The sequence below is a fragment of the Solanum dulcamara genome, chromosome 10, assembly GCF_947179165.1.
Source record: "Solanum dulcamara chromosome 10, daSolDulc1.2, whole genome shotgun sequence".
In the NCBI taxonomy this organism is placed as follows: Eukaryota; Viridiplantae; Streptophyta; class Magnoliopsida; order Solanales; family Solanaceae; genus Solanum; species Solanum dulcamara.
The window spans coordinates 2,880,879-2,903,984 of NC_077246.1; the positions used below are offsets into that span (position 1 = coordinate 2,880,879).

The 23,106-nt window shown below is 33.9% G+C and overlaps 1 protein-coding gene across 1 annotated transcript; it reads right to left on the reverse strand.

Moving 5' to 3' along the window:
• Positions 1-151: 151 nt before the first annotated feature.
• On the reverse strand, positions 152-11,750 carry LOC129870798 (uncharacterized). The gene is made up of 10 exons (XM_055945659.1): positions 11,650-11,750; positions 9,611-9,687; positions 8,897-9,011; positions 4,826-4,862; positions 4,569-4,638; positions 4,226-4,330; positions 2,940-3,090; positions 2,776-2,858; positions 644-737; positions 152-563 (listed from the first exon to the last, which is right to left on the reverse strand). Exons 2-10 carry the CDS (start codon positions 9,639-9,641, stop codon positions 479-481), a joined length of 771 nt encoding a protein of 256 aa, XP_055801634.1. The 5' UTR covers positions 9,642-9,687; positions 11,650-11,750; the 3' UTR covers positions 152-478.
• Positions 11,751-23,106: the final 11,356 nt, after the last annotated feature.

Below are 23,106 nucleotides of genomic sequence, written 5' to 3' on the forward strand. Positions count from 1 at the left end.
TTCTGAATGCTCTGCATGCTGCACTTTAGATTTATGTACACTTTACCCTCCCAAACCCCACTTCTGGTGGAAAATCAGTGGGTATGTTGTTGGCTTCTTGTGGCTGTTGTTTTTGATAACTTGTCTCTTGGATAAAAGTAACTGCATGCTATTCAATCACAGCAACAGGGAATTTTTGGCTTCCATATACTACTAAATTGCCCAAGTAAATCATGTCAATAGGCATAATTTATCTCTTATCAAATAGTACTAAGAATAAACACCCAAAACATCGTTATCACCGGGATCAGATAATACAGCAGTAGGCATAAAATGACCGCTGAACAATGTAAAGTCGCAGAATATTAGAAGGTGAATCAGTCAGTTCGCGTTTCTGCAAATTTTCAATGCTTCTTCAACACATTAACAGTGATAATGCTGATTCTCCATATTTGTGCAATAAGTGAGCATACGAAAAGTTGCCCAACAGAAGTGCAACTTATGATTTTCCCTCAAGCCCCAACTTTGAAGTTAGCCAAGCACAAACTTCATCCATCTCCTCTGGGATTGTATAGTGGCCAAGTCTGTCGAACATAAGTCAAAGATTATGTGATATTTCTAGTATCAAGGACAGAGTAGTATCAGAACAGGTAGAAAAACATACGCGGTGTAGGATTTGAATGTCATATCTTGAAATCCGCATGAACGTAACTTCTGAGAAGATTTTTCACCAAATTTATATGGAACAACATCATCTCCTGAGTCAATCAAACATAAATATATCAGGTAAGACTAGATCAAGATCTAGCACCAATACCATTCTTTGCAGAATGGTTTTGCTATAAAAGGCACAAGCAGCAAGATTATCATGTGAATAGAACACACAAACATCCTAACCGGGATATAATAAAAAAGGAATAAACAAACAAACAAAAAATATTGTGCGTTAACATTTGAAATAAGAAACGAATTCTGATAAATACACCTATATTCACAAGAGAAAGAGAATGTATTCGAATATTAATGGAAAGGAAAATATGAGAGCTGAAAAAGAAAATACTAGATCCTTGGGAAATGGTTATAGCAACAAGGAAAAACTTCATTTCATCAGTTGAAAGAGTGCTGTTTTTTTTTTTGCAAGTCCAAAAGGAAGAGAGTGTTTGTGTCTAGTAAGGGAATAACAAAGAAAAACCTGTAGATATTATATATTTGTTTCCGCATTTTGATTGCACATTGTAGAGGACTAGAGTAAAAAGCAATTTCTTTATATTCTTCTATATTTCCCTTCTATGAATTTCTTAAGGTGTCATTTTCCATTCTAAATCATTGGTCACTCCTTTAAATATAAGGATCAGAAATATCAATCAACAACAACATACCCACTAAAATCCACAAGTGGGGTCTGGCGAGGATACAGTGTACACAGACCTTAACCCTACTTTACCTTGTAAGGCAGGGAGGCTGTTTCCGATAGATCCTCGCCTCAAGGAGCTATGAAAAGGAAGCAATAATAACAAACTGCAACAACAAGAAGATAACAAGCCCACCACGACAAGCTCTCACACCTCATTGGGGCATCGACGCATCTCCCTGCACATGTCCAAACCATCTAAACCTCCCTTCCCGCATCGTGTCCACCACGAAGCCCATTCCCACCGAATAAGAAATATCCATCATTAAAGATATTACTTATCAAATATTATTGAACTCTATATCAGCTATATGAATCCTCTATATCCACCATTTCGCTCTATTCGAATCTCTTTCATTCCAATACTAATAAACAACATGTTGTTAAGACAAAATTAGGGGTTAATGGGTTATCTCTCTCATATTTCATTTTGAACACTGTTTCATCTATCTCAAACCTATCATAACCTTGAACGGCTAAACCAAATGTAAGTGTAACAACTAAGCTTAAATGCTAAGCAGTGGTATCACTTATATGGCTTCCTTGATTTCATCATGTTCTGTTATTGACTATAAATTGCATTCTTACAGATTGTAGGACTTCTAAGAAATTTCCCTCCATGTGATTTTATGCTATCATCCCTATTAGTAGTTAGTACCTTCAATAATCATATTGTCCCATCCACATATTAGTGAATTTGTGGAGATCTAGTAAAATATGGCCAAATCATTTCAAGTAATCTTCTCTTATTTCATCCTCTAATATGCTACTTGAACCCTTTTGTCCCATTTGGTCGTGTTAATTTGTACAAACACACATCCATCTTAGTACTGTATTTTTAGAACACTCATGTTGTGAATATGGTGGGCACTAGAGGCCCAACATTTGCTCTCGATTTCCCAATCATCCCATGTAGCTTTGCACTGATGAGCAATTTCACCCTTCTTCCAATGAACACAACTGGGATAATTGATCAATAATGGTGCCTCGAAACAAATGAATTTGACAGCTTGTGTTTTGTTGGACAAGATAGAGATATGTTTTTAGATAATTAAAGAGAAATGACAAGAAAATCCTTCAAATTTAGGTATAGATTAGGCAACGATCAGTACTTATCATGAATGTGAGTATGTGACAGATGATGAGGCAAGGGACTTTACTAACAGATATAAAGTGATCCCACCCCCCACCCCCAATCAAGGTAGGGTTGGGAGCGGGGGAGTGACAACTTAAGAGTAGGGGAAACTTGGGGACACGTTCAAACTGACTAGGCAGAGAAATGAAGTATTTTTTTCTTCTTATTTTTTTTTTTGAGAAAAGGCAAGTAGAAGAGAAACTGAAGCATCACTGATAAAAAAAAAAGAGAAAATGAAGAATCTTAATACCTTTGCCATGACAAAGAAGAATCGGCAATGATGTAGCACGGTTTACAGCCCCCTCCATCCCTTCTAATTTGTTAGTGAGAGTCCTGCCAGAATAGTAGCAGTCAACACAAAAACATCACAAATGTCTCTGAAGAGATTAAAGACAAGATTGCTAGAAGTCAAACTTTGCACAGGGAAGCCAGCCACTTAATCCAACAGCTGAACTCAGATTGACAGGGTACGAGTTGCCATTCTCATACTTCCCACAGACGAAGCAAGTGGCAGAGTAAAGGGAGGTTGCTGCACCCATGCTGAAGCCTCCGACCCCAAGTTTGACTGTAATACACAAAATAACAAAGTAAAGAATTTAATTCTGTTTTACAATAAAGAATTAAAAAAAAAAACATTAATAAGATCCCTTGATCATAATTCATAATGGAGAGAAGGTTTGAATGTTTTTCAGATGTTAACGCTAAAACTTTACGGATGTCTAAATAACAACTAGGTAATGAGATGGCTAAGGTAGAAATAAGGAAATTAACTCTTGCGTAACAATCATATAACAGATCAAGATCCGAAATGATGGACAGCAAATAAGAAATTTAGCTGGTTGTGCGATTCCAAACAACTTCCAATCCCCCGCCCCACACAGAGAAAGAAAACAAAAGGGAGCTTTCACATTCACAAACATCAGATCGGAATGAGTTGCGTTAAAGTTCCAAGTAATAGACATAGTCACACTAAAAAATTCAGCAGCATAATGATAATAACTTTTTGAAAAGAAAAAAAGAGGGAGAAGGAAAGCTAAAAATCTTTTATAGCCTGTTTGATCAAGTAGTAGATATAGTTCCACCAAAATCTACTTCTTTTGAGAAGTGTTATTTTTATTTTTTTATGACCATGGTGTCTGGGCCAGCTTTCCCGCATCTAGACTAATTCTACGGGATACCTACCACCTCCCACCAACAGATACTAAGTAACTTTGTCCACCAAGGCTAGAACAGATGGAAGAATCAACTAGTGTTTTTTTGTCACAAGTGTTTTTTGAAAAGTACTTTTGGAGAGTAGCAATTTGTGTTTGACTAATCAATTTGAAAGTCACTTTTGCCAAAACTAGAGCAAAAATTTGTGCTCGGTCAAGGTTCCAGAAGTGCTTCTGAAAAAAGCTACTTTTTTCAGCTATTCACCACTACTCAAAGCTCTTATTGTTTTCCTAAAAGCTAGGCCAAACATCTCAACTCTTTAAAAATAAGCATTAAAACACTTTTGGCTTCCCAAAAGCTTGGCCAAATGGGCTATTAGTCACGCATCATTATATATAGCGTTATTAAAGCCACTGTTTTGTCACTTAAGGTGTTGAAGCGATTCGACGCAAGGAGTTATTGCTTCATGGGTGAAGCCATGCGCTTTAGAGAAGTTGGTGTTTCAAATAATGGTGCACAAGTTAGTATACCAGGTGGGAGAAACTTACTATGAGGGGGCTCTGTAGCCAACAAACTTGCCACATATGCTGCTGAAGCATCCAAACCCTCATTATCATCAATAGCATTTTCAGAAAGGTCATTGACATCAAACCCTGTTACAAAAGATGAGAATAAATAATGCTTTCTTAACTCCTGTGCTTCAAAGCATGACTTCCAACTTAAACTAATTTCAATGACGAATTGGACAATGCTTTCAGATGAGTCGCAAATTAATAGAATTATCCAATTTACACATCATGCAATGTACATCCACGCCAGGATAAAAAGTTTGGTTCTAAATTATATCCACATTGGAAAATGATGGGCATAATCTACAAGCACAAAGCTTACAGGCAGTAGATGGAAAGCCTCCAAATAGAGTTATTGGTCGTTGGGGGGCAGTTGGGCAGATCCATTTAATCTGCAGCATACAAATAAGAGAAAATCAAGCTAGCTACCATAACAATAAAAGATTAAGGCATGGAGATGAAAGAGCAATATACCAGAGCCTACTAAGAGATTCTAATAGCACATAGTTATGAGATTTACATGTTTAAGAGTCAACAAGAGATATTCTCAAGTACAAAAAGCAATATTTGGATCCTTACATTTGGAAGAGGAAGGGTCTCCAAGAGGTTGGACCAGCTGCCAGCAAAACCAAAAGTAAATTATAAAAGATTAGTTAATATGTTTCAGTTGTTTATTTCACAGACTCAAGTTATATAGAGCATACATATTGCATTGTGTATAGCAAGCAAGAAAATTTAGAGAAGCTTGACATCCATAATAAGGAACTCGTGTAGTCATAAATAGCAAACAATTGACTCAATATTTCAAGAATTATAGCTCACTTTCATTGCCCAAAAAAAAAGGATTCAATCAACCTTAAACTTTGCATGAAACAACCAATGTCATTGCTAATTTGCTAGATATATTTCAATAAACACTGAGATACTCAATATAAAAGAATGCACTCATACTTATCCTAAAGCTAACATATAAGCAATGAAATGACTAAATTTCAAATGAAAAGATGAATTGTATCCTTAAAATTAGGACACTTCCTATAACCTACCTGGACTTACTGCTAAGAGCATCACATTAGAAGCAACCGCTAAGAACATCACAATATGGAACTCAGTAATAAAATTGAGAAAAAAATTAGCAGGATGCCAAAAGGGGGTAGGGATGTACAGGTCAATATCACGCCACAAGCATCCAAACATATTACATCTCTAATAGCTGCACCTCCTTCTACCATTACCAAAAAGTTGGAGAAACTTTAACAGAATTTCCTCTGGACACAAGATGAGATAAAAAAGTTTCACCTCATGAATTAGAAAACGAACACATCCTCAATAAACTATGGTTAGCTTGGATTCGAAGATCTCAAGGTGTTCAACAAAATGCTCGTAGGGAACCCACTTTGGAGGTTCAGCAACAATAGCGGAGGATTTATGGAGGAAAGCACTACTCACAGCAACGCACCTCATCAAGGAAGGAGTGAAGGAATGAAACTATTATGTTGCCTTGTGGATGTGGATTATGGAGGACCATCTTGAAGGTGTAGGAAGTTCCATGGAAACTTTAAGCGTGAAATAGGAAGTGGAACTGGTGCAGAGATATATGCTGAGTGAGACAGCCTGAACTATCTTTAGCACATGAGTCAAAAAATACGATAATCTACCAGGTTTGTAGCTAAAAGACGGTGGAACTTTTTTTTTTTTAAAACTGGTAATTTGTAGACAGTGGAACTTTTTGAGCCTTGTCATTCAGAGGAAACTTATATGATTGGAAGATTGATGAATTTCAAAACCTCATCCTCGCTTCTGCATGGGATATTTCATTCTCAATGCTTCCCAACCCAATAAATAACAGTTTCCAGGTCAATTACAAACATGTCGCAATTTGTGGCAGCATTTTTGGAATGACAATGAACAAAGGAATACACCCAAGATGGAAACCCAAAGTGTGTAAGCATAGCAAACTGTCTCTTGAGTTTTATAAGTAAATACTTTGATCGATAAATAAAAACAACAATAAAATGTTCAAAAAACTCGTCTTCTTCTAGTTCACGTCAACACATTGAGATCACCATTTACAGCATTTGCATTGACTGCTCCCTTCAACTCTAGGTCTTTCCCACCCCCAAAGACAAAACTACCCATGCCATATCTAGGACATTTTAACCAACTACTTAGATCTCTGGAGTGAAATTTCCAATACCACCTTGAAGCCCGATAGCACCTATCTCACTCAAATTTTAACGAGTCTAATGAAAAAGATTTAGGAAACAGTATAAGAAGAAATTGAATCATAACCTAAGTTGCTCAGACTCGGGTGCAGGTGTTCGATACGGGTGCGGATCTAGAGGTCGGATCCTTCATGATCTAAATTTTAAGATTCGGGGGTGCGGATCCAAGTATGGATACGGGTGCGGGGATTTGGCTAAAAATAATTCAAATATCTAAAAAAATAGAATTATAAAAATATGCCCAAATTATGGTAGACTACTTGGAAGGAAAGGAATGCACGAATTTTTGAGAGCAAGTTTGAATCTATAATTATTATTAAGTTCAAATGCATCTCCTTACTTTTTTTTGGTGTAACATGGCTATTGCAAATGATATATAGAGGCCATGATAGACTTCTTGAGTTCATTGCACATTCAACAGTGATGTTGACATGGAAATATCTTTAAAGCACCTTCTGATTGAGGACTCTTTAATACAAATATATTTTAACGATAAAAAAACACATGCCTGACTTACTGTAGCAAAAGAGTAGGCAGTTAATGACCTATGTGGCAATTTAGCTAGCAAGTTTTTCCAAGTAGAACATTGATAAGTGAGTCTTACCAGACAGAAAACTGGCATGATTAACAGTATTCTCGTGACAAGTTGATTTTTCCTAAAGTCTTTTCTCATCTATTTCCCAAGTTATTATCTTAAAAAATTTTAATATGCACCTGTCAAATTAAAGTAGACTACTCTAGGAAGGATTTCAGCACATCTATGTCTTTACCTACATAAATTTAATCTTTGTATAACAATTTTTTTTTTGAAAATGGTAATGTCGTATTCTTCAGCATTAAGGATATGCTGGTGACCTTCAGAAAACATAGGGGAACAAAAGAAAAGAAAAGAAAAAAAAAGACTTACAAGGATCCTAATAATTCCACAATCTGCTCTGTTTCCTCTAAACCTTTCTCTTTACACCAAAAATAAAAAGATACAATACAATTCCATTTAACCTTCTAAATGGAATTGGACATATCTTCAAAGTTTCTACTATTTCTTTCTTTCCAAACTGTCCACCAAATGCAATGTGGAAGTATCCTCCACTATGCCTTCTGGTTCTTCCTCCTCCCTCTTCTTATCCACCAACTCAACAAGTCTGCAGTATGCTCGGACATGGTCCAATTTGTCTTTGTGAGACTAAGGAAGATGACCCAAATTTGTGTTGTAAAGTTGCAATGCAAGAATAGATGTTTGTTGGACTCCTCTGCCTTCCCGCATAATGAACACCAAGATACTATAATCTTTCCTTTTCTCTTCAACACTTCATGTGTCAGGCAAGCCCTTCTAGCAACCAACCATGTAAAGCATTATATCTTAGTTGGTGCTAAGGTTCTCCATACCTTTCTCCACAAACTTTGCTTAGAGTTGCTTTGCCGGGGGCTTTCCATTTTGTATGCCCTACTAACAGTGAAAGCCCCATCTTTACTACGTTTTCATCTCAAAGAATCAAGAGCATTGGTAAGTTTTCATCTCAAAGAATCAAGAGCATTGGTGGTGCCAGAGAATTTTTCTAGTAGCTCTAGCAATTTGGTCACTCTCTCCACTTCCCAGTCATTCAAAAACCTCCTGAAGTTCAGATTCCACCCTTGTGTTGTCCAACATTCATTGATATTTGCATCTGGATTACTACATAGTAAGAACAGAGCTAGAAAGGATTCTTTTAGAGGGGCCTGTTTGTTCCACGCATCTGCCCAAAACTTAGTTCTCCTGCCATCTCCCACTTCAATGTATATATTAGCTTCAAGTTTTTGCCATAAGTTTCTAATAATTCTCCAGACCCCCACCCCATAGGCATCAACACTAACATTACTGCACCAAGGATTGTACTCACTATACTTGGATCTGATGACATACTTCCATAAGGCTTGCCCGTCTTCATTATATCTCCATAACCACTTCATCAAAAGGCTATTGTTTTGTTTCCTCAAATCTCTAATGCCCATATCCCCTTTGTCTTTGCTGTTCAAGGTTATCTCCCATTTGACTAGGTTGTTAGTATAACAATTATTTGTTAGTATTCTATCTATCTTCAAAACTCAAAGTAACAAAAATAATTATTTTAGCTTTGACTAAATATATTTACAAACTATCAACTTAAATGAACTTTAAACATAATTTTAAACATCTTTGACAGTATCTCTCTGATGATAGGTAATTTAAGCATTATTTCTCGGTCTCTATGGTGGAACAATGCAACTAACACAACACATAAGAGATGCTGAGGTAGTCAATATTTAGATGTATTCAGTTGTTGAATAATGCTAAAACTTTCCTGATCCAACATCATCCAAGAAGATCACTGAGAGACAGATATATACTGAAACATACTGAGCTTGAACAAAGAAGCAAGAGGTAAAAGGAAAGTGTTTACAAGATTACCTCGAACCATTGTCCCCAAGGCCATGCAGCCAGACAATGGTTGCCTGGTGTTTACCTTTGGGCTTCACAACATAAGTCTGTCCAAACTCAAATGCCCTTCGAGCAGTTCCAGCAACTGTAATAGATGTACATGAAGGGTTACTAGTATTAGAAATATTGAAGGAGACAGAAATAATACGGTAATGGTACATCTTCAGATGATCAATAACACTTTTATCTCTGATGAATAATAAATACGCAAATTAAAAAAAAGGGAAAGAAAAGAAACTTTGAAACGAACTAGTGAGTCAAGAGGATATAGATACAAATACTTTTCCCTGTTATTCCGTCTCATTTCCATACTTTTTGTGATCTCCATGATGAAGACATAATAGTTCACAAATTTTTCTTTGCTTACCATTATATTGGCAAATTAGTAAAAATACACTGTAAGAATATTGAAGAGTTTGGTCATGCCGCTAGAACCAAAACCTTTCCTTTCTTTTTTTAAATGTATTGTAAGGCCATATTTTTTTCATTCAGTATCTTTTATTATTGACACCCTGAGAGAATAATAGACAACAAAGTATTCCAACGGAACTGCCTCAGAAACAGAAAATTAGATTCTGTGATTTCGTTGCATTTTGGGAAGGCGACCTTGGCATGCCATTGAAGAAAAATAAATAGTACAATCTGCAGTGGCCATAAGACATGGAGACAAACCATAGAACTAACCAGAACCCATGGAAGCCCCCGTGAGACTCATACTGCTTCCACTTTATTGTCCACTAATTTTTATCAAACAATGGAACCTGCAAACACCAAAAATCAGCTTTGCATATAAAGGCACCTGAAAGTTTGAACTTAGAACTATAATTACAAAGCAATTATTAGTATAAACTGCCATTGACTTAGCATTGCAATAGCTCTTGATGTAAGACTGGACATGATTAGGGGCAGCAAGGGTGGAACCATCACATTCAGGAGGGCTCTAAATGATTGGGAACAACGAGCAGTGGAATTCTTTAAGACCTTGGAAGAATTCAATGTTCTTAGAGATACAGCAGATAAACTGCACTGGAGGCCAGATTGGAATGGGGTCTTTTCAGTCAAATCTGCTCATCTTTCAGCCAATAATTCAGACCAGTAGATTACATACTGGCCTTGGAGATATATCTGGAAAGTCAAAGCCGTACAAAGGTCTTATGTTTCTCTTGGTTGGTGGCAAGAGAGGCTTGTTTGACTAAAGAGACTTTAAAAAAGAAAATGTTTGCAATTTTGCTCTAGGTGCTCTCTTTGTGGCTCAAATACAGAAATAAATAGCCATTTGTTTCTTCATTGTTCATTCGCAGACCAAATGTGGCAACTCTTCCTTAAGATTGTGAAACTCAAATGGTGTATGCCAGCCAACACCTGTGACCTACTTAAGAGCTGGAATAGTATGTGAGACAGCAACAGTTCTTTGCAGAATATCAAGATAAAGTGCTTTCTTCATTGTATATGGTGAACAATACGGAAGGAGAGGATTCTAGAGTTTTTGAAGACAGCAACAGTTCTTTGCAGAATATCAAGATAAAGTGCTTTCTTCTGTTTCATTTTTTGAGCAAAGAGTATCTAGCAGAGGAGGAAGATTCTTTAATAAATTTGATAGGCACCTTGTCATTGTTTTGATATGCATCTTCTTCCTCTATGTAAATATGTTTTTGGCACTGCCCTAGTAATTATTATCAAAAAAAAAAACTGTGATGGACTTGCACCTTGCTACCATTAATCACTTTTTTTTTTTGAGAAGGAACCATTAGTCACATTTTACAAAAGATTATCTCAAAATAGTTTGAGTAAATAGAATTTAGACGAACTTATAAAAGTTGATATTATGTTAAAAGTAACTAAAGTTGAAATCTACATCCGAGAGGAGTTTTTTCTGTTAAAAGCTTATATTCAAAATTCACTGGCTCCGCTTCCACTTCTATCAATTGGCCTCAGAAAACTATTGCCCTCTCCAACCACTCCCTCTTTTTCTCTCCTATTTGGCTAAAAGCATTTGACCTTAAAAATCAATAGTTTCCAAACAGTTAAAACTAAAAGACTAAATGAAAATTCCAGAATTCCAAACATCATTTCAACCAAAATAGAACAAAAATCTTTACTTACATAATTACTCTCTTCACAAACTACACTTGCATAAAGCATTGTTGAGCCGCCAATGACAACAACATAATACCCGGTGTAATCCCACAAGTGTAGTCGCGAGAGGGTGGTGTTTACATAGCCTTACCCCTGCCTTGAGAGATAGAGAAACTATTTCCAATAGACCCTCGACTAAGGGTACTCAACCATCTATCCAAAGACACTATAACTAGCCTATGGTTGGGAAATTATGGATAGGCTAAAAAAGAGATTTTAAAATTTAAACTAAGAAAAGACTCTTTGGAAATCTTAATAGCTCAATTGGTTGTTACCTGAACTCCCACCTTATTTGGTGAGGGTTCGATTCCCCACCTTGCAATCCCCTTCCCCTTCCCCTGCCCCCTCTCTTCACTAAGTGCCCTTCTAAAGTGAATTAGTAGCTAACAACGAGTCCACAGCCCTCAAAAAAATCCTACCATAAGATTACTAGCAAAAAACGGGCAAATTGAAAGTAAATCTCAAATCACAAGCACAATATGGAGAAATTTAACGAAGAAAGAAGAAAAAATGTGTATACAAAAAAAAATTAAATAAAAAATTGACGAAAAAGGAGAAAAGTTAGGGCTTTTTGATGGTGTTCTTACCTGAATCTCTGGAAGAAAAATGGAGAGCCGGAGATTCCAAAGACGAAGCTGTTTTTGTCGTAACGTTTTCAGTTAATTAATTGCCTAAAACAAATTAGCCTGTTAATTTGGATATTAAACTTAATTTTACCTTCACATCCAACTTTTTTATTTTATTTACTAGATAAGGCCCGTATTGAAATTTGATTAAATTTAAATTTATTATTACAAGGCCTATTTTTGAACGCAATCTTTCTAACATGATTTAGTTAAGGATATCGAACCATGCCACCGTAATTCATATTAGTTTTAGATAATATTTGGTTGGAACTGGAAAATATTGCTCCCTCCTTTTGAAAATACTTGCCTTTTTTTCATTTTGTCAATTTTACTAATAAAGCTAGATTAATCTAATATCAAAAATTATACGAAAAAAAAGATTTATAACTTACAATTAAGTATTAGCAAAAATAAAGATTCATTTTGCAACTTCAATCGCCTATGTCTGAAATTGGTTCAAATTATAGTGGTACAAAATAGGCTATTTTGTGCACTTGTCCCCAAGATAATGAACCAAATCTAAATATGGATTTTCTTATTGGGCCTATTATGACCAGGGTCATACAGTTTCATCATGAGGTATGATCTAGATGAAGCACAGCCCAATTTATTTTTATGTTTTTTTTTTGGAAATTTTTTTTGATTGGGTGCTTTTTAAAAATTAATTACTGATTTTAGCGATATTTTTTATTTATTACCATTTATAGAAATACGTAACAATATTATGAAAAATCTACACTTGTATTAAAAGTGAATTATGCATACAATGTATTATAAGTATTTTAAAATATATATTATGTTTGTATAGTAAGAAACTGACATAATGTATTATAAGTCTATTAAAATATGTGATAAATGTATTATCCATCTATAAAACTTGTATTATATATGTTTTATAAATAGTTCTCTGCAATATATATTAAAACTGTATTATAAATGTATTATAAGTGTTCGGTGAAAAAAAAAATTATTGCTATAAATGATAAATATTTTCTTAATATTGTATATTTATGTAAGTTTCTCTTTTTTCTTCTAGTGAAAATATGTAAATATAAAATTGGCAAATTTGATCCTTGTAAATGAAGCTATTTGTAGAATCATTTTATATTGCTGATTATAAATAAATAAATGTCATTTCTCTAACAATATATGTCTTATCGGGATATATCAATTATATAAATAAAACACGAATTCTTTTGTTTCTCTCTTATTGAATTAATTTCCGACTATGATTGTGATTTGTGACAAGATAAATTTGAAATCTGTAAAATTAAAATGGGCTTAGGCGCCACAATTACTTGCGTGGGCTTAAGAGAGTCCAATATGTAGATATTGGGCTTTCCTTAAGTCAAAACAATTCTTGAATCATCGAACGCCTCTAACATAATGGAAAGCCCAATAGCAGAATTTAGCCCATTAGTACCTTGTATAATGAAGAGACCATAAAATTGCTTCTGTATTCAATTACCCATGGAATAAATAGCTTTAAAAAAATCCTTTTTTTTTTATCAACCTTATTATGTTGGTTTCATTCAATATTGTCAATAATTTCACTATCCTAGTTGAAATTGACAAATTTTATCCACTCTAGATTTGTCTTATGAGGGTAAATATAAATATGATCATACTCACGAATACGTTCGGTGAAAAATGCTTAGACTGTCATACAGTGAGGATAATCGTTCTCATCTCGATTTTAGAGGAGATAACCGCTTACTCGAGAAAATCAAAAGTTAGCAATAAAAATTCTTATTCACATCGAGTTAATTTAAAATTAGATTATCAATTCTTGTCACCAAAATGTCACACATGATAAGGGGGGGGGGGGATAATAATGTATGTGACTTATAATAGGATACACTTATTAAATGGCATTTTCATTGAATATAACAATAACATATCCACTTTAATTTCAATAATTGAGATTTTAAAAAAATAGTGTATATGTAAATTTTATCTTTATTTTTAGAAGATAAAAAAATCATTTTCAATAGATTTTTAAATCAAATAAAATATATAAAAAATGATCTACAAAATTCCAAAATATCAATCCAAGGTCAGAGGACATTAAATTTCTTGATATGGGGAGCACAAAAAAATTATTGATTTAGATTTTATTTAATTTATTAGAAAGATTGATAAAGATACTTAAGAAAGAAACCTACAAATGAGTTGCACATTTATAAAAAGTGGTTCCACCAAATCCTCTGCCATTGTCTTTTTAGCATCTTTCATGATTGCTACTCCCATGTGATTATGCTTCCTATCTCACAGGAAGAAAGTAGGAGAGTAGTAAATGAGTCTAGGTTGGGATTTTAGACATCCATGACCTAAATTATTGTCTTATATGAGAAAAATAAAAAATCTCATAAAATATATATATATATATATATATATATATATATATATATATATATATATACATCTTTTTTTAAAAAGTAAAAGAATATATTAGGATTAATAGAGATGAGAGAGAGAGTCTATATCTCTATGTATTGTCATTTCATTATAGTTGACAAAAAAATGAATTTCTAGAAAAACGGTTATGAAGCGTCAATAATTTAGGTGAAAGAGAATTAAAAAGGATTTTGCATGAGTCATACGTTATGAAATGATAAATAAGATAAGCGATTTGAATTGCAAATCAAGAATACAATAATGAGAATTCGAATTATGAAATTTGAACTCGATTGATAATTAAGTTGAAAGTTTGAGCTATATCGAAAGTAAATGAAAATACTGCCAATTTTCCTTTTAAAAAAAGTTAAGTGGAATAAAGAAAATAAATAAAAGAAAATGGTTTAATTGAATCGTCCAATTTAAATTGTTGGCGCTTTTTAACCGTTTGTCTAAAGCCTAACGACTTTCTTACAGGGTAAATAAGGTAAGTGATCTAGTTGGCAAGTTAATAATTTAATAATAAACATTTTAAGTTTTGAAATTTGAAATTGACCAACAAGTTGAAAGTTTGAGCTATATAAAAGTAAGTGAAAAAAATGAAGTTTTTTTTTTTCTGAATTTAAGTGGGGTAAGCAAAATAAAGCAAAGAAAATGATTATTTTGGATCATCTGACATAGATTGTTGACGCTTCTTAATCATTTATCTAAAATTTAACGACTATCTCAGTCATAAATCATATGCAAAGAAAATAATAAAAATTTAGCAAGTCAAGAATATTATAATAAAAATTTGAATCTTCTGAAATTCGAAAATGTCACTAAGTTGAAAATTTGAGTTATTTATATCGAAAATAAGATAATGAAATTAAGTTATTAATTACATTCTCTCTTGTGACATATTATGACATTACTCAATTTGGTCCCCAATTTAACATACAACAACACTTAGGACATGTGAAATTTACAATTGTCATATGACAACATGAGATAGCTTTCATCTTCTTTATAGTTTTTTCGAATTTGGCAAATCTTTTTCCCTTTGATTATTGTCAATGTCAATGCATTAAATTAAATTACAGAAGTAGCAGAGGAACATTGCATTTTTAGCCCACCCCAGTGTCACATGATACCTATGCATTTATTTTGAACAAACATTAAATCACAAGAACAATAATATAAATGCAGAAGAGAGGGAAATACTTTATTTATAAACCATTAAAATTCTTGTATATATATTTTTATAGCCATCATTAATTAGGACAAAAAATAATGCACCCATCATGGCAGAAATATGTCAATATTCTTGGAATGGTTCACTCTTGTCTTCTCTTTTCTTTTTATTTTGATTTTTCTCATAACTATTTTGTCGCCGAACTAATTTTGAATCGCGTTGGAGAAATTTTACTTCAGACGATTTCATATTTATAAGTCAAATATGATACATTTGATTAATTTTATCAATCCTTTTCCCAAAAAGAAAGTAATATTAGTTAATTTTCGACTTCATATTTATAAGTCGAACTCAATACGTCTGATTAGTTTTGTTGATCCCTTCCCTCCCCCAAAAAGAAAGTAATATTAGTTAGTTTTCATCTGGCAAAAGAAAAGAATTGCAGAACTAAATGATATAAGTATATCTTATCTTATTAAAATAAGGAGAAACAATGATAGGGCCAGGTAAGATATACTAAAGATCAACTCATTAAGTGACTCTCTTGTTTTTTTCCTGATTAATGTCATTAAATGATTTTTCTTAAAGAGTATTGTCAAATCTTTTTATAATAATCATGTTTTATGTTGAAACAATTTTTCACATTACGTTATATTATATGTTCTCGTCTGTAATAATATTTTACTATAGCAATCAAAGAATATAAAAACAAATAATATTATTACCGAGATATTTTGATCGTATACCAAAACCCTAAACAATACATATTTTGGACCATAGAGAATAATTAAGAAGGATTATTCCTCAATAATTAAAAAAATTATGGCCCTTTGCCCCTTTGTCACAGACAAGAACATTAACATTGTGCAGACACAAGCCAACTTATTTTCTCTGGCATGAATGCTTAAACAGGAGACATTTATTATTTATGAATTATGACAATAATAATAATAATAATGATAACCTCAGATCTTAAGTAAGCATTTACTTGGGATCTCTGCTATCTACAAAAACCTTTAAAAAAAATCCATTACTGAGCTGGCTTAGTTCCTTTGGCTATGAAAATTTGCAGAGTATGTTTTAGAAAAGTGAGTATAATATATATTTACCTAGTTGTTTTGTTCTTCTTGTCATACATTGTCAACCCAATGATATTTTGGATTCTTTTTCAAGATATATACAAAAATACAAACCATCAAGAATGGTAATGGGAGCAATATAAAATTTCTATCCCTTTCATTAGAAGTGTTGGATTCAATATTTCAAAATAGATATCCAACATCATATAAAAATAAAAAAATATATATATATATTAAAGGTCTACATCCTTAACTTTTTAGCTCACATGATATTGTGTCTACTTGGTTGTGTTTATCTTATTCTTGTTGGCAGTTAGTTGTCAGAAGTGCAAACCTTTCAATTCTTGTTTAGTAATAATAATAATTGTAAAGTTTTTCAGTGCTAATTACCTGATTAGTTGCAGTGCTTTAGTAACATTCCTTTAAGCCTTTTAAGACTAATTTAAAGTAACCAGTTTACTTACTACAACAAATAATTATATTCTATTTGTTTCAAAGCTATTTTGACTAGACAATAAATTTAGAGCATATTTGGATTGACTTGTTTTAAATGTTTTAAAGCTAAAATAGCTTTTAAGTTTTTTAAAGCTAAAATAGCTTTTAAGTATTTCTTGATGTGTTTGGGTAAGTTAAAAAAAAATGCTTATAAACACTTAGTTTTAAGGTAAAATGCTAAAAATAATTCAAAAGCCACAAACTAGAATTTCTAACTTATGATTTTTGACTTATAAGTCAAAAATAAAAAGTCAATCCAAACAGACTCTTACATTATTATTGTTTTAGTAACTCGACCATTTAACAATCAATCATTTTTTTAGAATATATGTAACAATCTAGCCCGTCGTTACTAAAAATATCTGCAATAAAGGTATACGAATCTCATTCATCATAAAGTTAGGATCAATACCTTGATATGTGAGTGCATTAGTTGTGAATTAAGGTCATGTTATGCTTCTATCTCAAAGTTGAGCTGAAAGTGTTTTTCCAATTTAGTTTTGAACTTGAGTTCAAACTAATGTCTACTTCAAACGACCATATATCTTAGTCTATAATGAATTAGATTGATCATGATCTATCAAATTAAAAGTCTATGAGTCTTTTTTCCAACACCACTGAATTTACCTCATTTGGAGTTCAGAGTAAAAAGTTATACTTTTTTTACTAAGCATTGTCGCTGTGGGGGACCATTAGAGCAGGATGGTCTAGCTATGGTGGGACAGACGGAATTTAAAGTCGGAAAAAACTCCAAAATGGTTTATTTCATTCTCACTTCGTTTTTAAAAGACCAGAAGCGACATAAGGCGATTTTCTGCTGATTTCCACTCCAATTTGTGCTAAAGGTAAGTAATTTATTCCCTAAACTTGTAATTTGATTCCTAAAACCCGCAATTGTTGGTGGGTGGTCATTGAGGGAGGGCGTTCGCTTGAAACTAATGGTAGAAAAACCCTAGTTTAGATGGAAAAATCATGGGATTGGCCTGGATTTGGGATTTGCATATAATCTGGAATAGGCTATTTGCGATTGATTTTATATTATGTTATTATTTTAGACCAAGAAAAAATTATGTTCCAATAAAGGAGTCAAGGTTTGCAATCAGACTTCTGCAACAGTTGATTGGTTCCCAAATAAGCTAGGTTTCTCAATTAAGTAGTTATAAATCTGTTCCCATTGCATAATGTATCATTGATTGACGGGATATTTCATGTTTAGGCCTTCGGGCATGGAGTCTGGATGACAGAACGTGTTGCTATTATTTTTTATGGTAGAAATGTACTGTGTGAGTTATGATTATGCTGTGACTAGTGGTGATAGTCTAGTTCTTGATTGTTAACCCTAATACTTCTTGTTGATATGGTTGATGGTCCTTGTAAAGTTAATGTGTAAGAAAATTGGTGGGTTAGAGTGAGATCCTCAGACTTGTGATAATTAAAAGGGGGGAGGGGGTCCAGGAGGGGCTATTGATCCATATAAATATAGGATATATATATATATATATATATATATGTGTGTGTGTGTGTGTGTTCATAGTAACAGTTCCATGTGAAATAGTTGAGTAATACGCGTTCATGCAATAAAATAAAATGGTTGAGTAATGGCACATTTGGTTTGTAATATGGTTGATGTGATGAAAACTAGGGGCCAAGAGACAACCCAAGGACATGTGTTGTCTGTCGTGGACCAACAAGCTCTCGATGAAAGTTGGATGGACCGCATGTTTGGCATGGGAGAGTTATAATTACGAATTGGTGGTCGTCCGGTGACGGATGATGAGATGTCTGAATTAGCAGATCATTATTCTCTTACAGATAGTGCTACACACATGTGCCGGATGGGGCCAGTTTTTTAAGAGCTTTTGGATGATGACGAACCCACGATGGAGGAAGATGAAAAGCCAGATGATACCGCTACCATTGCTCTTATGGTGGTAGATGACACTGCCGCCACTGTTGGTAGAGAGGACGACTGAGCGGTTCAGAGAGTTTCTTCTTTCACTCTTAGACTGTATTAAAATGGTGCACTGGGGACAGTGCTTTGTTTAAGTGTGGGGTGGGAGTTGGAATTCTCATTATATTTTTGTATAGATTTTGTTTAGTGCATTTCTATTTTGGGTTTCTTGGTAGTTATTTTCGATTTTTAGCCAAAGATAGTCCCTTTTGAACTATACAAAAAAAATTGGCTTAGGTCTAAGTTTGTGTTTGTTTGTATATATAGTGTCTGACTAGCTGCGCACGTGAATAAAAGCATGGTATGAAATGAAATGACTAGTTTAGACACCTAAACTCTTGTATTCGACTCAAGTGATGCATGCTTAATATTGAATTCATATGATTGTGTAGTTGGTAATCAGTAGTTATCATTCTTCAGTTGTACATGTGCCATGTATGTGTGAGGATTTGATGTATTCTGTGCGTACATATTGATAGTCAGAACTTTTCTGGTGTGTATGTAAAATGAAATGAAGATTGTAGAGTTTAGAAAATGAAGTAGGCATTTCTTTGATAGCCTTGTCTGTGTTTCCCCTTGTTCTGTGCCTAACCCGAATGCTTAATCCATAGTTAGCCCTGTTGAGCCTTGAAATTTTCTTTGGCTGCCTCATTATGCAGCTTACCCCCATATTATCTAGAGCCATTAATCTGATCCAAAATCCTAAGCATTTTGAAAAGATATAAATATGGAACAAAGGGATAAGAGAATATGAAACTTATGAAATGGGGCATCAATGTTTGAAATAAACTTACATCTTGTAATAAGTATAAAAGAGAAAATTTTTGAGACAAAGTAAGTAAGAAGGGATAAGCAAGAAGGATGGGTGAGCTTAAATGGGTGTTTGAAGTTGAGAAAATGAGAAGTGTAATGTATTGAAGCGTTTGGGAACGTTACCAGATAATAGTTTCTACGCGTTCCTCAGCCTACCTTTTAACCTATGAAGACCTAGTGATTCCAAACTATTACATTCTTGTATTAGTAGAGCAAAACACTAAGGACAAGCCTATGGCAATTCTTGTGTGACACATGAAATTGTTTTTGAGAGAGTAAGTGACTTAGTTGTTATATACCCATTAAGGTAAAATAAAAAAATGTTAATTGAGTGGTTGCGGGTGATTCAATTGTAGTGAGATGCACATGTTGTTCAATTGTAAGAATTGATAATTTATATAATGTCCAACTGAATGATATATATGAGTTTGCTGTGTTATAGAGTCAACCCTTGAGGTTAAGGGGTGTTGAACTAGTCATGAGGATGTGAACATGCTTAGCTAGGTGCTCAATGTGTATTTGAGACGGACTACCTTATGTTCATGTTAGGTCAGTGTTTATGCCTAAGTCAGGTGTTCATTCGAGGACGAACAAAAGTCTAAGTGTGGGGTGGTGATCTTGGGCATATTTATGAGCTCATGCGCAATGTTTGCCCAAATTTAATAGGCGTTTTGAGAAGATGTTGGAGCTAAATTGTGTGTTTTGAATGAAATACCAATCAAGTGTGCACTAAGGTATGTGTTCAAGCATATGCAAGAGTATGTAGAAGTACGAGAAATAAAAGAGAAATGCGCTCTGCAGGCGCTATAGTGGAGCCCGGCGCCAGGAACAAAACTTCAAAGGTGCTTTGCAGGCGCTATAGTAGCACCCTACGCCAAGAGCAAACCTTTAGAGACATATTTTGGGTGCTATAGTGGCGCCCAGCGCCACTGCAGCTTCAAGAACTTTTTTATTTGTTTATTGTTCTGGGTCCGACAATAATTAAAGGATGGCATTTAAATAGATTTTTAGGACTTGTGAGAAAGTAGCAACTGCGTTTTGGAGGAGAAAAAGAAGGAAGAGAAAGAAGTTCACAAGCATTTTAGGTTCCTTTTCTTCTTCTTTTTCTTGTACCCATTGATTTGTATGAAATTAGATACTTGTTTTATCATTTGAATATGAGTAGCTAAGCACCCAAATTCTGGAGCTATACCTACAAAGTCATGATTTAATATTATTTGAGTATGGTTGATGATGGGTTATTGATTTTAATTACTCTTGCATTCTTGGGTTTATGATTTTAATGTTTGGCCAACATTAGAATATATGTGTTGTCTGCCTTGAATTTAGAAGAGGACAAATAGATAGATGAAAGAATGGAAGGAATATGTTTATACTAGAATAACCTAGGATGATTCGTATATAGGATGGTCGTGACACATAGCTATATACCACATTTGGTCATGATAAAGGATGATAGCTTAAATGCGTTTTTATTGTTTCATGCCTATCTCTGCTCAATGATGTAGTTAGGTTGACAATAAAGATAGGAAATTATAGGTCGGGAGACCATGATTGGATTAATAACCTTTTTGATCAGTAATTAAATAATCCATCGAAGTCTGAGATCGGAAAATAGCAAGCTTGACTTCACATTATGCTATAGCCCTAGAATTTCTCATAATCTTATTAATATACGTAACTACTGCATTGCTTTTATTCGTAGAAAATTTTCTTCTATCTAAAATTATTAACAAATTATCTCAAATCCATCACATAATCGCAATTAGTGTAGTTCATTGAAAAAAAATAATTCTTCTCATTAAGGTCCCTGTGGGTTCGACATCTAGCTTGAAAGAGTTGCTTTACTACTTGAGAGACTACATACACTTGCATGTGTAATTGTAGCCACAACAGGTGTCACGCCGACACACTAATAGTTTAGGTACGAGTTCCATAAGAGAACCATTGTGTGTTTATCATCTGTAAATTGATCTTGACTATGTGTGTGATGATAGAGAAACTGACTTGATGATAATTGAACATGCCCATTCTGTGTAATAAGTGATATAAAAGGATCAAAGATCCAAGTGTTACCATGTTAACAGTTGTAATATGAGATTCACTCGGTGAAACTGTATATTGCTTTTAAAAATGGTAAATTGATAATGTGCTTCTATATATATACATTTTCAGATTATGTTATAGTTGTTAGATGTATCCGTATCGTAGGTGTGAGTCCGTGGTAAACAAGCGGAGAACAGTTGATGTGTGGTTTAATAAGATTTGTGACTTAGAGTCAGATATTTATGGGGTCTTGTTGGTCTATGTGGAAAAAAACATGGGGGAAGAAGTCAGAGTTACTATCTCCGGCCAAGACGCTCTGGCAAAAGAAATCCCGCTGTGACGAGGCCGCCACAGCGGGTTAGGTCCCGCCACAGTGGGCCAGTACGGACCAGAGAGGAGCTTAGGGCCCTTATATGTTAACCTCTTCCAAGTGAGATGATAATTATTATAGGACCAGGTGTTGGTGTGAAAGCTAAAGGTAATAGACTTGTTAGATACAGTTAGTAGTGGCCCATAGTTTGGAACTCCTCTATGTGATAGAAGGGTCAGGCCTTGATTTGTATTAGAGTTGGTAGCGGATCAACTAGAAGGGATGAGAGTTAGGCTTGAACGAATTTAATAAAGTTATCGAGAATAGTAAGAGTTGCGCATAAAGGTTAGGCGATGTAGTTCTTAAGAGCATGTTTTCTTCTCATTGATTTCTTTATATTATACGGTGGGTATCGGGTTGACCGATGATGCCTACCAGTACGTGTTGTTTGTACTGATACTACTTTTGTTATACCACTTAGCATAGTCTAATTGCAGAGTCAGTGATGTTTCTTAGGTGAAGACGAAGATGATTCTTCAACAGTTTCTACTCTTCTTTCCTTATGGTAGGAGTTTTGTCATTACTTTATTTATACTATGTATCTTTAGAAGCTCTTTTACTTGTTTAGACTAGTATCCTTGTGGGTGTTAGTATGTTTCTAGTAATAAAACTTAGAATTTTAAAATTTTCAATTATGATGTATTCCTGACTTTTTAGATTGATATTTGACAATTGTTAAGTTTCCAGATGTTATTTCTGTAAGAATTCTCCTCTCTAGATGTTAGAGTAGGTGTGCGCACGACCCGGTAAATTGAATCGTGACAATGTATAATTATCGCACTGCAAAGGAACTATTTTTTTAAAACTATTTGACATTCGAAATTTACTGACTAATTTGAAATTTGGTTTCTAGGTGGCCCAAAGAGTAAAATGACTCTTATTTGAAAGTTTTTAATTATTGGACAAAGCACATATCTAATTTACTTAATTACCATGTCATGTTATATAATCATCTTTAACTAAAAGTTTATACTATTACAACAAAGAGTACACATTTAATTGTTTTATTGTACTATATCCTCAACATTGCATGTCAAAATTATTTTTATTTTTAGGGCTTTGAAATTGGAGAGACGTTTGATTAAGCGAAATA